The 17,755-nt window shown below is 48.6% G+C and overlaps 1 protein-coding gene and 1 long non-coding RNA gene across 3 annotated transcripts in view; one reads left to right on the top strand and one right to left on the bottom strand.

Annotated features, from left to right (window-relative positions):
• Window positions 1-206: 206 nt before the first annotated feature.
• On the bottom strand, window positions 207-4,938 carry SLC22A31 (solute carrier family 22 member 31; the record flags this gene model as incomplete). The annotated part of the gene is given in 15 exon segments (XM_079907876.1): window positions 207-488; window positions 491-564; window positions 937-1,048; window positions 1,409-1,612; window positions 1,615-1,622; window positions 1,732-1,816; window positions 1,819-1,839; window positions 1,939-2,084; window positions 2,268-2,394; window positions 2,397-2,435; window positions 2,691-2,820; window positions 2,823-2,850; window positions 2,940-3,043; window positions 4,359-4,789; window positions 4,899-4,938. Coding segments are annotated over 15 exon segments (1,779 nt in total). The 3' UTR covers window positions 207-258.
• A 26-nt stretch (window positions 4,939-4,964) lies between these two features.
• LOC307178406 overlaps window positions 4,965-17,755 on the top strand; it is a 49,368-nt gene continuing 36,577 nt past the window's right edge. For both annotated transcript variants that reach the window (XR_013825192.1, XR_013825193.1), the window contains exon 1: window positions 4,965-5,467. This is a non-coding gene — a long non-coding RNA (uncharacterized lncRNA). The remainder of the gene's footprint in view (window positions 5,468-17,755) is intronic.

Genomic DNA, 17,755 nt, shown 5'->3' with positions numbered 1-17,755 from the left:
CCGAGGGGGTGGGGGCAGTTGGAGAGGTTGCGGATGCCTGGTTGTGAGGGGGAGGTGGACACCAGAAGCCCCCTTCAGCCAGGGGTGCGGCCTGAGGGAAGAACCAGCGAGGGTGCCAAGTTCCACGGACGCCTTTATGCTCCCCACGTGGAGGGGGAACCAGGGCCCCCGGCAAAGAGGCCCACTTCCCACCACCCTCCCGTTCCTTCCCGAGACCCGTCTGCCCGTACTGGCGGGTGGCGTGTCTCTGCAGCCTGGTCACCCCTCCCGGACCAGCTGTGTCCCGGCCCTGGGGAGGGAGGCTGGCAGCAGGGGCAGGTGGTCCTGGCGGGGGTGGCCCCAGAGGAGCGGGGAGCGGCGCAGGCGGTCGGCGTCCTGCAGCGACGGGGGCAGTGCGTGGCCACAGCTCTCGGGCAGCAGCAGGACGCGCAGCAGGGCGAGGACGGCCAAGGACGGGAAGGCCACGTGTTGCAGAAGGAAGCCGTGCTGCCACGCGTGTCGGTGAGCGGGGCGGCCACCTGGCCCCGGAACCCAGCTCCCAGCACCAGGCCCAGCCCGGCACCCCTGCAAGAGGGGGCGGTGGGACACGGCCCAGCGGGGCAGCCAGCGCTCCTGGGGTGGATGGCCCTTAGCAGGCCCCAGGAAGACACCTGCAGAGTCGGGGTGGGGAAGCTGCCCTGGATCGAGCGCTGTCCTTTCCATTAGGAAACTGAAAGTCCATTTTTGCCCTGGAATCCGACCCTGCCTGGGGGCTCTCACTTCCGACCACCCACCGCTCCACTCATGAGCTGATGTGCAGACCCTTCTGCGGCCAGTGTCCCCCTCGCCACCCAGGAAGAGACACCTGAACTCTGGTCCCGATGGCATGGACCTGGGGTGTGGGGAGCGCGGGGCGCACAGGCAGGGCCCTGCCCTCCAACCCTGCACTCTTCTCACCTGCTCACCATGGGGAAGACCTTGGCTGAAGAGAGGCTGCTGAGGGCGGACACTGCCTGGGAGGCCAGGAGCCCCAGGACAGAGACGGGCAGCAGCGTCCAGCCAAGCAGGTCTGGGGAGGAGGAGAGGCCCCACGCTGCCCACACTCCCTCCCTCCCCTCACCCGTGTCTCAGGGATCCGGGCCTCCCCAGCCTTCTACCTCTGCTCCTGCACTTGGGGTCAGGGGTTGCAGGCTGCCCCCGGCCACACCAAGCCCTTATATTAAGCCCCTTCACGTAGAATCTTTTTGGCCCTCACCTCTTTGGGCCTCAGTTTCCCCGGGTGCACAGTGGGGAGGTGGGTGGGGAGAGAACAGCAACCTCGTGCGAATGCCTCATGCCCTGTGCCTGCTTCTCCGGGATCCCCACCACCACTGGGCAAACCCCCAGCCACACATGACAACCCTGCCAGCCTGCAGGGCCCCACACTCACACTGGGCCCCTGCAAGGAGCAGCAGGGGTGCCAGGCCCAGGACCAAGGTGCCCAGCAGCAGGACTGGGCGGCGCCCCCAGAGATCTGCTGTCAGGAGCTGGAAGACCACGGCCGCTGCCTCCAGGCTGGCCTCCAGGAAGTAGGGCCAACAGAAGGCGGGGTCACGCGTGGCCAGGTTGCGCAGGAAGCTGGCTCTGATACCCCGCCGATCAGCCTGGGAGGCATGGCAAAGCTGCAGGCCCAGCCAGAGCCGCGGACTCGCACCCCGTGGGGAAGGCCAAGATCCCTCCCTCCCCTTCCCACCCACACCCTCCCCTCCTCACGAACTGAAGCCCAGGATGAGTCCGTTTCTCCAGGCGACGCGGGTATGCCAGAGTTCCAGGACCGAGTGGTGTCGGGGCTGGGGCTCCCTGCACACAGCACGTCCGGCTCTGCGGCCCCGGGGACATAATGGGGCATGAAGGAGGGGATGACACCTCTCCTCCCTCCTCCAGCACCCAGGCCTCCCTTCTCCCTGGCTGGTCCATTACCCGTAGCCAGGGAGCTCTCCTCCTCTGAGCTGTCTTTGGGGTCCACACCACTGGCTTCCGCAAAGCGCCGCAAGATCTTCCTGGCTCGGGCCGGCTGCCCTGTGGCCAGCAGCCAGCAGGGAGACTCGGGGAACAGGGCTGGAGACCTGCGGGTTTGGGGTGAGGATGCCAGGGGACCTCCCGGTAGAGAAGGACCCAGTGGCGAAGCACGGTGCATGGCTCTGGGTCCCTGGGTCCCTGGCCCGTGCCCATCTTCCTGCTGCTGCATGGAGGTCAGAGGGAAGCAACGCACGTGGCCTCCACAGTGGATGTGAACCCCTCTCACTCACCCCCAAAACAGCAGCAGGAGTCCCGTGGCCAGGGAGCTCAGCCCCTGCAGCAGGTGCCAGTCTTCCAGGAGCAGGGCCCGGCCAGGCAGCGGCAGCATGCCCGCCACAGAGAAGAGGCCGCCCCCGTGGAGAATGCCAGGCAGCGCGGGGCGTCACCCAGCTCCAGGCCTGGGCAGACACAGACGGCCTGGGGCCCAGGCCTCTCGGGAGGGCTGCCCTGTCCAGGGCTGTGGTGATCAGTCGCTGGCCTGCCCAGGACCTGGACATCTGAGGCACCCGGGCCTGCCCACAAAGAGCAGAGCCCACAGAGCAAACAGCTCCCCGCCCACCTTCTGGAGAAGGGCCCTCGACCGGAGTGCCAGAAAGGCGCCCTCCAGCGGGCCAGAGGCCTAGCCTGAGTGGGCGGCCCCCAGAGCCCCCCACGGTACTCGTGAGCCACATAGAAGGCTAGGGAGGCTCCTGCTGAGGCCCCCCCACGAAGCAGCTGCAAAACCAGTAGGGCGGCAAAGCCAGTGGCCAGGGCCTTGCTGGCCCCCAGGCCCATGGCCAGCACCGGAGCCCACAAACAGCCCGGCGGCCAAACCTAGTGGGCAGCAGGGGACACACGTGGATTTGGGTCAGGAGGGCTCAGGGGAGGGCTGCCAGGGCAGAAGGGCAGGGGCAGCGCCTCACCGGTCACAGCCTGGGCCCAGGAGGACACAGCCCAGCAACCAGCCCAGGAGGTAGTCCACCTGCTCCAGGGGCACCTTGCAGCCGTCCTCACACACGAGGTTCCACTGTAGGGGATACCAGTCACCTGTCAGCTAGCCAGGACCCCTACCCCCGCTGGAGTTCCCAGAATATCACGCTGGAAGGGACCCTAGGTATCCTGTTCCGATTCCTCCCTGGAGACAAGGGGAAACAGGTAGAGAGACCAGGGACTTACTTGCTCAGGACTCAGGATCACACGGCATGGCCTCCTGACCCTGGTGGTCTTCACATGGAACTGGACAATTCCTGGTCTGAGCCCCCAGGTGGTAGAGGCCTGGGGTCCCCAGGACACCCGCATGGAGCCCCAAGTCTGGTTTCTCCTTTGCTCTGCACGGGGTTGCACCTGCCTTTCTCCGGCCATCACTCTGCTGCCAGGCTGGCCCCAGGGCCTCTCCTGCCCTTCCCCTGGCCTGTGCACCTCGAGAGCCACTCCTGGAACAGGCTGCAGGGCCACGCCCACCGGCTTTTCCCGGCCAAGGGCCCTTTTCCCGGGCTACTCTGTGTCTTCTCCTCAAGCTTGACACACCCTTTTGGGTCACACTACGTCAGAGTTTTTATTTTAAAATCCGACTGCTTGTGAAAGCTGGTGGGCGAGGATCCATCACTACACCAAACAGGTGGCCAGAAGGAGGAAGCCCAGCCGGTTCAGGGCCCCAGGTGGGCCCGGCAGGGATGTGGCAACCCTGTCCAAGCTTCCACCCGGGGCCCTTCCTCCCAGGGGCAGGGGGTGGGGCTGCGGGCAGAGGCTGCCAAGAGGAAGGCAGGGTGGGCTGGCCTAGCCAGAGGAGGGGGAGGGAGGCCCCGTTACCCGCTCCGCGTCCTTGGCGTCCCTGCCCCTAGGCCAGCCTGCACACACCTTACAGGTGGGAGGTCTGCTCTTCAAAAACGGAAGTGACCCAATCACTCTCTTGATTCAAAGTCTTGGGAGCCCAGCCTGAACACCTGCATAGCCCAAAGCCACAGGTTGCTAGAATGTTCATGGCACCGAAGGGAACTCCAGGCCCTGCTGACCGCTGGGCACCTACCTGCTCAAACCTTCAGCTTCCCGCCCCCCTCCCGGACTGCCTGCCCACCTTGGCAGCACCCAGCCTCGGACTCTGCCTTTAGGCCCGGCACCCTGCCTATGGACACCTGCTGCACCGTCAGACAGGAGGGGGCTGAGCCCCGCGCAGTCGAAAGCCCCAGTACCACAGCCCCGGTCGATCAAGGGCCGAAGACCGAGGCGGGACTGGAGGAGGGGGAACAGAGGAAGGGCGCTGAGGGCAGGGGGACGGAAGGAGGGGGAGACAGAGCAGGGAAGCAGAGGACGGGGCGGGGGACGGAGGGGCAGGTGCAGAAGACCTGGGTGACCGGGCTGCGCAGCAGGCCGGCGGCGGGCAGCGCGTAGCGCCAGCCGCGCGTGCAGGACCGCGTGCCGTTGGGGCGGACGCGGGGCGCTGGCTCGGGGTAGCTCAGCGGCAGGCAGGGGCCGGGGGCGAGCGCGGGGTCCGGACCGCAGTGGTTTGCGGGCAGCGCGGTGAGCAGCAGCTCCGAGCCCAGCGCCAACGCCAGCGCCACGCACGGCAGCCACGAGGCGGCGGCCAGCAGGCACCGGGACCGGCCGAAGCCGCCCGCCGCGCGCAGCACCCGCGCCTCCAGCTCCGTCCCAGGGCTCTGCACTCCGGCTGCCGGCGGGGCGGGGCCTGAGAGAGACGGTACCTGAGGGGCGGGGCCTGAGAGGGCGCGGCCCCATAGGGGCGGTGTCTGCGCTCTGGAGGCCGGCGGATCGGGGCCTGGGCGGGGCCCGGAGAGAGGCGGGGCCGGAGAGCGGCGGTATCGGCTGGGTGGAGCCCTGGAAGGCAAAGCAGGCCGCCGGGCGGGGCCTGGGCCGAGGGGCGGGACGGATGGGGTGTGGCCTGGAGCGGGCTGGGGGCGGGGCCATCGAGGGCCGGGCAGGTGAGGGGCCTGGCCGTGGACGCGGGGGCGTGGTCAGCGAGACGTACTAGTACGGAGCGTGGCGTGGGGCCGCGGCCTTCGGGGCGCTTTGGAGCGCTCGAGGTCCGACCGGCGTCGGAGCAGGAAGGAGGTCCGGCCAGGCCTGCGTAGCGCGGGCCACCACTGCTCCCCGGCGGCCGGCCGCGGCGCTGCAGCCAGGGCGGGAGCGCCTCCGGCCGTCCAGCTCGGACCGTCCAGCTCGAACCCTAACCCGTCCAGCTCCCTTCGTCCTCCGGGGACCGTCCTGCGTGGCCACCGGTCTGCAGCCCCGGCGGAGCGTGGTGGCCGGAAAGGAGAGGCCCCACTCGGTGCTGCGCGTCCTCAGAAGTTTGAGGGTTATCGTAGGGTTATTCGGCAAAACGAGCTTCCAAGTTACTTTATCCCGCGCTGGTCCTCCTGTGAGCTTGGCTCGGAATACGCTGCACTTCGGCTTAGCCGACACCGTCACCCTGGAGGGTCTCCATCCCAGGAACAAGGTAAGTCGCGTTTGTTTTTCACTTTTCGTTTTCGCAGGGAGGAAAGTTAAAACAGGTCCTATAGATTATGCTTAATTGTTTTTAATTGAAGAAGAATTCACATAACATGAAACTAACCATTTAAGGTACCACCACCACCTTTATCAAGTTCCAGTATATTATCACCACCACGGAGGAAAACCTGGTACCCATTAAGTAGTGATTAAGTGATCACTCCCTAGCCCTCCTTCTTCAGCCACCTGGCAACCGCCCGCCATACAACACGTGGCCTTTGAGATCTGGCTTTTTTCACTTAGAATAATGTTTTCAAGGTTCACGCACATTGTAGCAGGTGTCAGGACTTCATTCTCTTTTACGGCTGAATAATGTTCCATTATATGTCACATTTTGCTTATCCATTCATCTGTTGAGGGACGTTTAGGTTGCTTCCACTTCTTGCCTATTGTGACTTCTGTACAAGTGTTTGACTCCCTGTTTTCAGTTCTTTTGGGTGTATACCTAGGAGTGGAATTGCTGGGTCATGTGGTGAGTCTGTGTTTAATTTTTTGAGGACTCGCCAAGCCGTTTTCCACAGTGGTTGCCTATTTTGCATTCCCACTAGCAATATATGAGGGTTCCAGTTTCTCCACCTCCTCGCCAACACCTGTTTTCTCTTAAAAAAACAAAAGCCAAAAAAAAAACAGAACTAGCCCCATCCTGGTTGGTGTGAAATATCTCACTGAGGTGTTTGTTTGTTTTTTGCCAGGTGGGAAGGCTTGTGGGATTACAGTTCCCCTAACGGATCGAACCCGGGCCCTAGCAGTTGAAAGTTTACTTAGGTTTTGATTTGCGTTTTCCTAGTGGCTAGCGATGTTGAGCATCTTTCCATGTGCTTGTTGGATGTGCGTTTGTCTTTGGAGAAGTCACTGTTCAAATCCCTTGCCCATTTTTTACTTGGGTTGCATGCCTTTTTGTTGTTCAGTTGTAAGAATTCTTTACGTATGCTGGATACTAGACAGCGTTAGATACATGATGTGCAAATATTTTCTCCCGTTCTGTAGGTTGTCTTTTCACTTTCTTGATTGTGTCCTTTGATGCACAAAAGTTTTTAACGCTGATGAGTTTCAGTTAATTTTTTCTTTATGCTCATGCTTGCAGTGTCATATGTAAGAAGCCATTACCAAATTCAAGATCATGAAGATTTACACCTGTGTTTCCTTCTAATCGTTTTATAGTTTCAGCTCTTAGATTTAAGGCTTTGATCCAATTTGAGTTAATTTTTTTTTTTTTTTTTTTGCGGTACGCGGGCCTCTCAGTGTTGTGGCCTCTCCCGTTGCAGAGCACAGGCTCCGGACGCGCAGGCTCAGCGGCCATGGCTCACGGGCCCAGCCGCTCCGCGGCACGCGGGATCCTCCCGGACCAGGGCACAAACCTGCGTCCCCCACATCGGCAGACGGACTCTCAACCGCTGCGCCACCAGGGAAGCCCCTTGAGTTAATTTTTATATGGTATGTGATAAGGGTTCAACTTCATTGTTTTGCGTGTGGGTATCCAGATTTCCCAGCACCATTTGTTGAAAGGCCTATCCTTTCCGCATTGAACTGTGTTGGCACCCTTGATGAAGCCAGTTGTATGGTTAATATCTGGACTCTCAATTTTATTCCAAGGATCCCTGTGTCTGACCTCATGACAGAAGCATAATGTCTTGAGAACTGGAGCTGTGTAGTGTGTTTTGGAATTGAGAGGTGTGGGTCCTCCAACTCTGTTCTTTTTAAGATTGTTTCGGCTGTTTATTTTTCACTAGCAACTCCATATGAATTTTAGGATCACTTTTTCTATTTCTGCAAAAAAAGAATGTTGGGATTTTAGTAGGGATTGTGTTGAATCTACAGAATGCTTGGGGAATATTGCCATCTTAACAATATTAAGTTTCACAAGATGTCTTTCCATTTATTTAAGTCACCTTTAACGTCTTTCAGGAGGGTTTTGTGGTTTGGGGTATACAGATCTTGGACTTGATGGAATTTATTCCCAAGTATTTTATTATTTTTGACGCTATTGTAAGTGAGGTTACCTTATAAATTTCCTTCTCAGATTGTTCATTGCTAGTGTATAGACGTACAAGTCGTTAAAAACTACTGATCTGGTGTCCGACAATTTTGCTGGATTTCTTTATTAGGACTTTCTACACATGACATCAAGTCATTTGCAAATAGAGATAGTTTTACTTCTTCCTGTCTAATTTGAATGCCTTTTCTTTCTTTCTCTGACTAGAACTTTTACTATAATATTGAATAGAAGTGGTGAAAATGGACATCCTTGTCTTGTTCCAGATTTTAGAGGAAGAATTTTCAGTCTTTCATCACTGATTATTATATTAGCTTTGGGTATTTGGGATATTAGCTTGGGGCCTGCTGAGGTATTCTCCTTCTATTCCTTTTTTTTTTAAGATTTATTATTTATTTATTTTTATTAATTTTTGGTTGCGTCTGTTCTTAGTTGCGGCACGTGGGATATTCGTTGAGGCATGCGGGATCTTTCATTGTGGTGCGTGGGCTCTTCATTGCGGTGCGCAGGCTTCTCTCTAGTTGTGGCGCCTGGGCACCAGGGTGCGTGGGCTCTACAGTTTGTGGCACGCAGGCTCTCTAGTTGAGGCGCTCGAGCTCAGTAGTTGTGGCGCGCGGGCTTAGCTGACCCGCAGCATGTGGGATATTAGTTCCGTGACTAAGGATCGAACCTGCGTCCCCTGCATTGGAAGCCGGATTCTTTACCACTGGACCACCAGGGATGTCCCTACTCCTGGTTTTAACATGTTTTATCATGAAATGATGCTGAATTTTATCGAATGCTTTTTCTGCATTAATTGAGATGATCATGTGGTATTTTTTCCCTTCCTTCTATTCATGTGGTGTATTACATTGACTGATTTTTGTGTGTGGAACCACCCTTCTCATTCCTCAGATAAATCCGGCATGATCATGGTGTATAATCATTTTAATGTGCTGCTGGATTCAGCATGCTAGTATTTCCTTTCTTTTTTAAAAAATATTTTATTGATTTATAGCTGATTTACAATGTTGTGTTAGTTTTGGGTGTACAGCAGAGTGATTCAGTTATACATATACACATATACACTCTTTTTCAAATTCTTTGCTCATAGAGATTATCACAGAATATTGAATAGTGGTCCCTGTGCTATACAGTAGGTTCTTGTTGGTTATTTAATATACAGTAGTGTGTGTATGTTAATCCTAAGCTCCTGATTTATCCCCCCACCCCGTGTCCCCTTTGGTAACCATAAATTTGTTTCCGATATCTGTAAGTCCATTTCTGTTTTGTAAATAAGTTCATTTGTATCATTTTTAAAAATTAGATTCCACATATGAGTGATATTTGCTAGTATTTTCTTGAGGACATTTGCATCTATTCATAAGATACTGGTCTGTAGTTTTTTTCTTTGGTGTCTTTGTCTGACTTTGGAATCAGGATTATGCTATCCTCATAACTTAGGACACATCCAATAGGGCACACGTCCAATAACTTCGGAGGTGTTCCTTCCTCTTCTGCTTTTTTGCAAGAGTTTGGAGTGGATTAGTGTTAATTCCTTAATGTTTGGTGGGATTCACCTGTGAAGCCGTCTGTTCCTGGGCTTGCTTTCTTGGGATGTTTTTGATTACTGACTCGGTCTCTTTATTTCTTACAGATCTATTCTTATTTCTTCGTGGGTCAGTTTGGGTAATCTGTGTGTTTCTAGGTATTTGTCCATTTCATATAGGTTTTCTAATATACTGCCGTTGTTTATTGTAGAACCTTTCCTTATTTCTGCCAAACCCATAGTAATGTCCCCTTGTTCACTACTGATTATAGTGATTTGAGTCTTCTCTTTTTTCTTAGCCTCCATAAAGAATTGTCCACTTAATTGATCCTTTCAAAGAACCCGCTTGTTTTGCTGATTCTCTTATTTCATGTATCTCCACTCCAGTCTTTATCCTTTAAGCTAAACCCAAAGCCTCACTTCTACTGCCTTTGGGTTTAGTTTTCTCTTCTTTTTCTTGTTCCTTACGGTGTGAAGTTGGGTTATTGATTTCATTGTTTTTTGTGTAGCAGGCATTTACATCTGTAAGAGTCCCCTGGAGTACTGTATTCACTGCATCCTATACGTTTTTCATTTTCTATAGTTTCCAAGAATTTCCAAAATTTCCTTCGTGATTTCTTCTTTGACTCATTGGTTATTTAAGAGTGTGTTCTTTAACTTCCACGTGCTTGGAATTTTCCACTTTCCTTTCTGTTACTGATTTCTAACTGCATTCCGATGTGGTCAGAGAAGATCATTTGTGTTATTTCAGTCTTTTCAAATTTACTGGGACTTGTTTCATGGCCTAGTGATTTATCTGTTCTTGAGAATGTTCCATGTACACATGAGAAGAATGTTTATTCTGCTGTTGTTGGGTGAAATGTTCTGTGTATGTCTGTTAGATCTAACTAGTTTATAGTGTTCAAGTCCTCCATTTCCTTACTGAATTTCTGTCCAGTTGTCCCATCCATTATGAAAGTAGGGAATTGATGTTTCCAACTATTGTTACAGAACTATCTATTTCTCCCTTCAGTTCTGTCGGGTTTTAGATCATACGTTTTGGGGCTCTGTAATTTGGTGTGTATATGTTTATGATTTTTATCTCTCCTTGATGGAGATATATATATATATATATAATCTTAAAAAATCAATATATAATGTTTTTCATTGATTCTTGTAACAAATCAATATATAATGTCTTTCACTGATTCTTGTAACAATTTTTTTTTTTTTTTTTTTGCGGTACACGGGCCTCTCACCGCTGTGGCCTCTCCCGCTGCGGAGCACAGGCTCCGGACGCGCAGGCTCAGCGGCCATGGCTCACGGGCCCAGCCGCTCCGCGCCACGTGCGATCCTCCCACACCGGGGCACGAACCCGTGTCCCCTGCATCGGCAGGCCACCAGGGAAGCCCCTTGTAACAATTTTTAAATCATCAATATATAATGTCTTTTTAAAAATCAATATATAGGGCTTCCCTGGTGGCGCAGTGGTTGGGAGTCCGCCTGCCGATGCAGGGGACACGGGTTCGTGCCCCGGTGTGGGAGGATCGCACGTGGCGCGGAGCGGCTGGGCCCGTGAGCCATGGCCGCTGAGCCTGCGCGTCCGGAGCCTGTGCTCCGCAGCGGGAGAGGCCACAGCGGTGAGAGGCCCGTGTACCGCAAAAAAAAAAAAAAAAAAAAAAAAAAAAAAAAAAAAATTCAATATATAATGTCTTTCATTGACTCTTGTAACAATTTTTAAGTTACATTCTGTTTTGTCTGATAATAGCATAGCCACCCCAGCTCTCTTGGATTTATTTGTTTTATGTGTGTCTTCTGTGTGTATGATTCTTTGTTGTCGTTGTTCCTTAGTTCTTCCATTACTGTCTGCTTTTGTATTTAGTTAATTTTTTTAAGTATACCATCTTGATTCCATTTTCTTTTCCCATATGCTTTTTACTTATTTGTTTGTGGTTACCTTGGGGATTACAGTTAACATCTTATGACAACCTAGGTTAAACTTATTTAAATAATACCATTTAAAAATACCATTTTTGTATTATATAAATAATACCAATTAGTTTCAATAATATACAAATACCCTGCTCCTGTATATCTCTGTCCCTCCTTTATTTTTTAAATTATTTTTTAATTAATTAATTTATTTGTTTATTTCTGGCTGTGTTGGGTCTTTGTTGCTGTGGGCGGGCTTTCTCTAGTTTCAGCGAGCAGGGGCTACTGTTCTTTGCGGTGCCTGGGCTTCTCATTTTCGTGGCTTCTCTTGTTGCAGAACACGGGCTCTAGGTGCGTGGGCTTCAGTAGTTGTGGCATGCAGGCTCAGTAGTTGTGGCTCGCGGGCTCTAGAGCGCAGGCTTAGTAGTTGTGGTGCACGGGCTTAGTTGCTCCACGGTGTGTGGGATCTTCCTGGGCCAGGGATTGAACCCGTGTACCCTGCATTGGCAGACGGATTCTTAACCACTGCACCACCAGGGAAGCCCCTCTGTCCCTCCTTTAGATTGTTATTTTCACAGATTACATCTTTATATATTGTGTTCAAAGATTTATAATGATTATTGTGTGCATTTGTCTATTAAATAATATTAGAAAAAGTGGAGTCATAAACCAAAGTTCAATAATAGTGGCTTTTATGCTTACCTATGTATTTACCTTTACTATTTGCTATTGACTGAATTGTGTCCCCCAAAATTCATGTGTTGAAGCCCCAACCCGCAATGGGATGGTATTTGGAGACGGAGCCTTTGGGGGTGATTAGGTATTGAGGGTAGAGCTCTCAGGATGTGATTAATGCTCTTAATAAGAAGAGACACAAGAGAGATCTCTTTCTCTCGCTCCACCATGTGAGGACACAACAAGAAATTGGCCTTTTGCAAGCCTGGACGAGGACCCTCACCAATCTGCCGGCACTTTGATCTCAGGCTTCCCAGCCTCCAGACTGAGGAGTAAATGTTGTTTAAGCCCCTCAGCCTGTGATAAAATGTTGCGGCATCCGAGTTGACTAAGACACTGGTGTTCCTTACCTTACTTATGGCTTTGAATCGCAGTCTAGCATCGTTTCATTTCACCGTTAAGGACTCCTTTAACATTTCCGTAGAGCAGGTCTCGTGGCAGTGAACTATTCCAGCTTTTGTTTATCTGGAAGTGTCTTAATTTCTCTTTCATTCTTTTTTTTTGGTTTATCGATATATTTTTTGTTGAAGTATAGTTGACTGACAGTGTTGTGTTAATTTCTGCTGTACGGCAAAGTGATTCAGTTATATATATATATATACATATATATATATATATATACACACATATATACATACACACATTTTCTAATATTCTTTTGCCCTGTGATTTATCACAGGATATTGAGTATAGTTCTCTGTGCTATACAGTAGGAACATGTTGCTTATCTATTCCATATAGAAAAGCTTACATCTGCTCACCCCAACCTCCCACTCCATCCCTCCCCTAAACCCCTCCCCTTTGGCAACCACAAGTCTGTTCTCTGTGTCCGTGATTCTGTTTCTGTTTCATAGATAGGTTCATTTGTGTCATATTTTAGATTCCATATATAAGTGATATCATATGGTATTTGTCTTTCTCTTTCTGACTTATTTCACTTAGTATGATAATCTTTAGTTGCATCCATGTTGCTGCAAATGGCATTATTTTGTTGTTTTTTTACAGCTGAGTAATATTCCATTGTATACATGTACCACATCTTCTGTTCATCTGCCGGTGGACCTTCTGGTTGTTTCTGTGTCTTGGCTATTGTAACTAGTGCTGCAGTGAACGTTGGGGTGCATGTATATTTTCAAATTATAGTTTTCTCTGGATATATGGCCAGGAGTGGGATTGCTAGATCACATGGTAATTCTATTTTTAGTTTTGTGAGGAACCTTCATACTGTTTTCCACAGTGGCTGCACCAACTTAACATTCCCACCAACAGTGTAGGAGGATTCACTTTCCTCCACACCGTCTCCAGCATTTGTTGTTTGTAGACTTTTTAATGATGGCCATTCTGACTGGTGTGAGGTGGTACCTTGTAGTTTCGATTTGCATTTCTGTAATCATTAGCAATGTTGAGCATCTCTTCACGTGCCTATTGGCCATCTGTATGTCTTCTTTGGAGAAATGTCTGTTTAGGTCTTCTGCCCATTTTTCAATTGGGTTGTTTTGTTGTTGTTGTTGGGTTGTATGAGCTCTTTGTATCTTTTGTAAATGAAGCCCTTGGCGGTCACAGCATTTGTAAATATTTTCACACATTCTGTAGGTGGTTTTTTTTTTGTTTTATTTATGGTTTCCTTTGCTGTACAAAAGCTTGTAAGTTTGATTGGGTCTCATTTGTTTATTTTTGTTTTTATTTCTATTGCCTCGGGAGACTGACTTAAGAAAACATTGGTACGATTTATGTCAGAGAATGTTTTGCCTGTGATCTCTTCTAGGAGCTTTGTGGTGTTAGGTCTTATGTTGAAGTCTTTAAGCCATTTTGAGTTCATTTTTGTGCATGGTGTGAGGGTGTGTTCTAACTTCATTGATTTACACGCAGCTCTCCAACTTTCCCAGCACCACTTGCCGAAGAACCTGTCTTTTTCCCATTGTATATTCTTGCCTCTTTTGTCAAAGATTAATTGACTGTAGGTGTGTAGGTTTATTTCTGGGCTCTCTGTTCTGTTCCCTTGACCCATATATCTGTTTTTGTGCCAATACCATGCTGTTTTGATTACTGTAGCTTTGTAGTATTGCCTGAAGTCTGGGAGGGTTATACCTCCTGCTTTGTTCTTTTCCTTCAGGATTGCTTTGGCAATTCTGGGACTTTTATAGTTGCATGTGAATTTTAGGATTACCTGTTCTAGTTCTGTGAAACATGTCATGGGTAATTTGATAGGGATCACATTAAATCTGTAGATTGCTTTGGGTAGTATGGCCACTTTAAGAATATTAATTCTTCCAGTCCAAGAGCATGGGATATCTTTCCATTTCTTTGAATCATCTTCAATTTCTTTTATTAATGTTTCATAGTTCTCAGTATATAAGTTTTTCACCTCCTTGGTCAGGTTTATTCCTAAGTATTTTATTTTTGGAGGTGCTATTTTTTAAATAAATTTATTTTGTTTATTTATTTTTGGCTGCCCTGGGTCTTTGTTGCTGCGTGCGGGTTTTCTCTAGTTGCGGCGAGCGGGGGCTACTCTTCATTGTGTTGCAAGTGCTTCTCATTGTGGTGGTTTCTCTTGTTCCGGAGCATGGGCTCTAGGTGCATGGGCTTCAGTAGTTGTGGCACGAGGGCTCAGGAGTTGTGGCTCACAGGCTTAGTTGCTCTGTGGCATGTGGGATCTTCCCAGGCCAGGGATCAAACCAGTGTACCCTGCATTGGCAGGCGGATTCTTAACCACTGCACCACCGGGGAAGTCCCTGGGGGTGAGATTTTAAATGTTTTTTTTTTTTTACATTCCCTTTCTGATATTTTATTGTTGGTGTAAAGAAATGCAACCAATTTCTGTATATAATCTTGTATCCTGGTACCTTGCTGAATTCATTTATCAGTTCTGGTAGTTTTTGTGTGGAGTCTGAAGGGTTTTCTATATATAGTATCATATCACCTGCATATAATGACAATTTTACCTCTTCCTTTCCAATTTGAATATCTTCTGTTTCTTTTCTTATCTCATAACTGTGGCTAGGATTTCCAATACTATGTTGAATAGAAGAGGTGAGAGTGGGCATCCTTGTCTTGTTCCAGATTTTTGCAGGAAGGTTTTCAGCTTTTCACCATTGAGTATTATATTGGCTGTGGGTGGGACTTCCCTGGCGGTCCAGTGGTTAAGACTCTGCGCTTCCAAGGCAGGGGGCATAGGCTCGATCCCTGGCCGGGGAACTAAGATCCCACATGCCTGGCGCAGCCAAAAAAAAAAGAAAGTCATGATATATCGGTTGTGGGTTTGTCGTGAAGAGCTTTTATTATGTTATGTTCCTTTTTTACCCACTTTAGTGAGAGTTTTAATCATGAATAGATGCTGAATTTTGTCAAATGCTTTTTCTGCATCTATTGAGATGATCGTGTGGTGTTTGTCTTGTCTTTTATTTATGCGGTGTATCACATTGATTTGCACGTGCTGAACCATCCTTGTGAACTTGCGATGAATCCCACTTGTTCTAGGTGTATCTTTTTTTATGTGTTGCTGGATTTGGTTTGCTAATATTTTGTTGAGAATTTTTGCATCTATATTCATCAGAGATATTGCCCTGTAATTTTCTTTTTTGGTGGTGTCTTTGTCTGGTTTTGGTATCGGGGAGATGGTGGCTTCATACTATGTCTTTCATAGTGTTCCCTTCTCTTCCATTTCTTTTGGAAGACCTGGAGAAGGATCAGTAGAAGTTCTTTTTTATATATTTAATAGAATTCACCTGGGGAGCCATCTGGTCCTGGACTTGTGTTTGTAGGGAGTTTTTAATTTTGATTTTTATTTATTTTGTTTATTTGGTTGCACCGGGTCTAAGTTGTGGCACGTGGGCTCCTTGGTTGCAGCACGTGGGCTCCTTAGTTGTGGCAGGCAGGCTCCTTAGTTGCAGCTCTTCAGCTCCTTAGTTGCAGCACACGGGCTCTCTAGTTGTGGCATGTGAACTCTTAGTTGCAGCATGCATGTGAGCTCTAGTTCCTGGACCAGGAATTGAACCCAGACCCCCTGCACTGGGAGTGTGGAGTCTTAACCACTGCACCACCAGGAAAGTCCCTGTAGGGAGTTTTTTAAAATTACAGATTCTAGGGAATTCCCTAGTGGTCCAGTGGTTAGGATTCCATGCATCCACTGCAGGGGGCATGGGTTCCGTCCCTGGTTGGGGAACTAAGATCCTGTATGCTGCATGGTGAGGCCAAGAAAGAAAGAAAGAAAGAAAGGGAAGAAAATTACAGATTCTGTTTCTCTTTTAGTGATCAGTCTGTTCACATTCTCTGTTTCTTCTTGATGCAATTTTGGTGGGCTGTATGTTTCTAGAAACTCGTCCATTTTTTCTAGGTTGTCGAATTTGTTGGCATAGAATTGTTCATAGTATTCCCTTATGGTGTTTTGTGTTTCTGCAGTATCAGTTATGTTTCCTTTTTCATTTCTTATTTTGTTTATTTGGGTTCTCTCTCTTTTCTTTTTGGTGAGCCTGGCCAGAGGTTTGTCAATCTTGTTTATCCTTACAAAGAACCAGCTCTTGGTTTTTTTGATTTTTTTCTATTGTTTTTTAAATCTCTATTTTATTTATTTCCTCTCTGATCTTTATTATTTCCTTTCTTCTGCTAAATTTAGGTATGTTTGTTCTTCTGTTTCTAATTCTTTTAAGTGGTAGATTAGGTTGAGTTTTCTTGTTTTTTGAGGAAGGCTTGTATTGTTATGAACTTCCCTCTAAGAACTGCGTTTGCTGCATCCTATAGATTTTGTATGGTTGTGTTTTCATTGTCATTTGTCTCAAGGTATTTTTTAATTTCCTCTTTGATTTCATCATTGACCTGTTGGTTTTTTAGTTACATGTTTTTTAGCCTCCATGTAATCATTATTTTCTCATTTCTTTTTCTGCAGTTAATTTCTAGTTTCATGATGTTGTGGTCAGAAAAAATGATTGTGAGAATTTCCATAGTCTTAAATTTCGAGGCTTGATTTGTACCCTAGTGTGTGGTAATGTTCTATGTGCGTTTGAAAAAAATGTGTATTCTGTTTTTTTTGGATGTAATGTCAGTTAAGTGTAACTGCCCTCTTGTATCATTGGGGATCTCTGTTGCCTTATTGATTCTCTGTCTAGAGGCCCTGAGTGGGGTGTTAAAGTCTCCTACTACTACTATTACTTTATTCCTGTCAATTCCTGTCCTTATGTCTGAAATTTGTTTTGCGTATTTGAGTGCTCCTGTATAAGGAGCATATATGTTGACGAGTGTAATATCCTCTCCTTGTGTTCATCCTTTATTAGTATATAGCGTCCTTCTTTATCTTTCTTTATGGCCTTTGTTTTAAAGTCTACTTTGTTTGATATGAGTATTGTGACCCCTGCTTTCTTGTCATTTCTGTTTGCATGAAATATCTTTTTCCATCCCCTCACTTTCACTCTGTGTGTGTCCTTTGCCCTAAAGTGGGTCTCTTGTAGGCAATACATTGTAGGCTCTTGTTTTGTTTTGTTTTTAGCCAATCTGCCACTCTGTGTCTTTTGATTTGTCGTGTAGTCCATTGACATTTAAGGAAATTATTGACAGATACGTATTTATTGCCATTTTAAACTTTGTTTTCCCATTGATTTTATATTTCGTCTTTGTCTCTTTCTTTTTCTTTTTGTGATTTTCTTTTGTATTATACTTGTGCTCTCTTCTTTTTGGTTTTTCTGAATCTATTGTATGTTTTTGATTTGTGGTTACCTTGTTTTTCAAGTATGGTAACCCCTTCCTATATCTACTTGCCTTAGACGGGTAGTCATGATTCTGACCAGGGTCCTTAGCCTGCTTAAGCAATAGAAGTTGACGTGAGGCTAGACAAGAAAGCCAGCAAGGCTTTACTGGGGCCCTGCACCGGCTGCAGGGGAGAGTGAGAACAAGTGACACGTTCCCTTTCTCACTCCCTGAGGGGGGTGCGAGCCGGTTCCTTACATGGGGTGAGGGCAGGGGTGTGTCCAGGGGTCGGGCTGGAGGGGTGGCTTAGGTGATGTGCCCACTTCTTCATGGTGTTGAGCGCAGGGGGGCATGCACAGTACCGGGCTTTTGCTCCCGGCTCTTCAGAAATG

Source organism: Stenella coeruleoalba (genome assembly GCF_951394435.1).
Source record: "Stenella coeruleoalba genome assembly, chromosome: 20".
NCBI classification, from domain to species: Eukaryota; Metazoa; Chordata; class Mammalia; order Artiodactyla; family Delphinidae; genus Stenella; species Stenella coeruleoalba.
The sequence above is the reverse complement of the archived record's forward strand: the minus strand, read 5'-3'. Positions and strand labels throughout refer to the sequence as shown.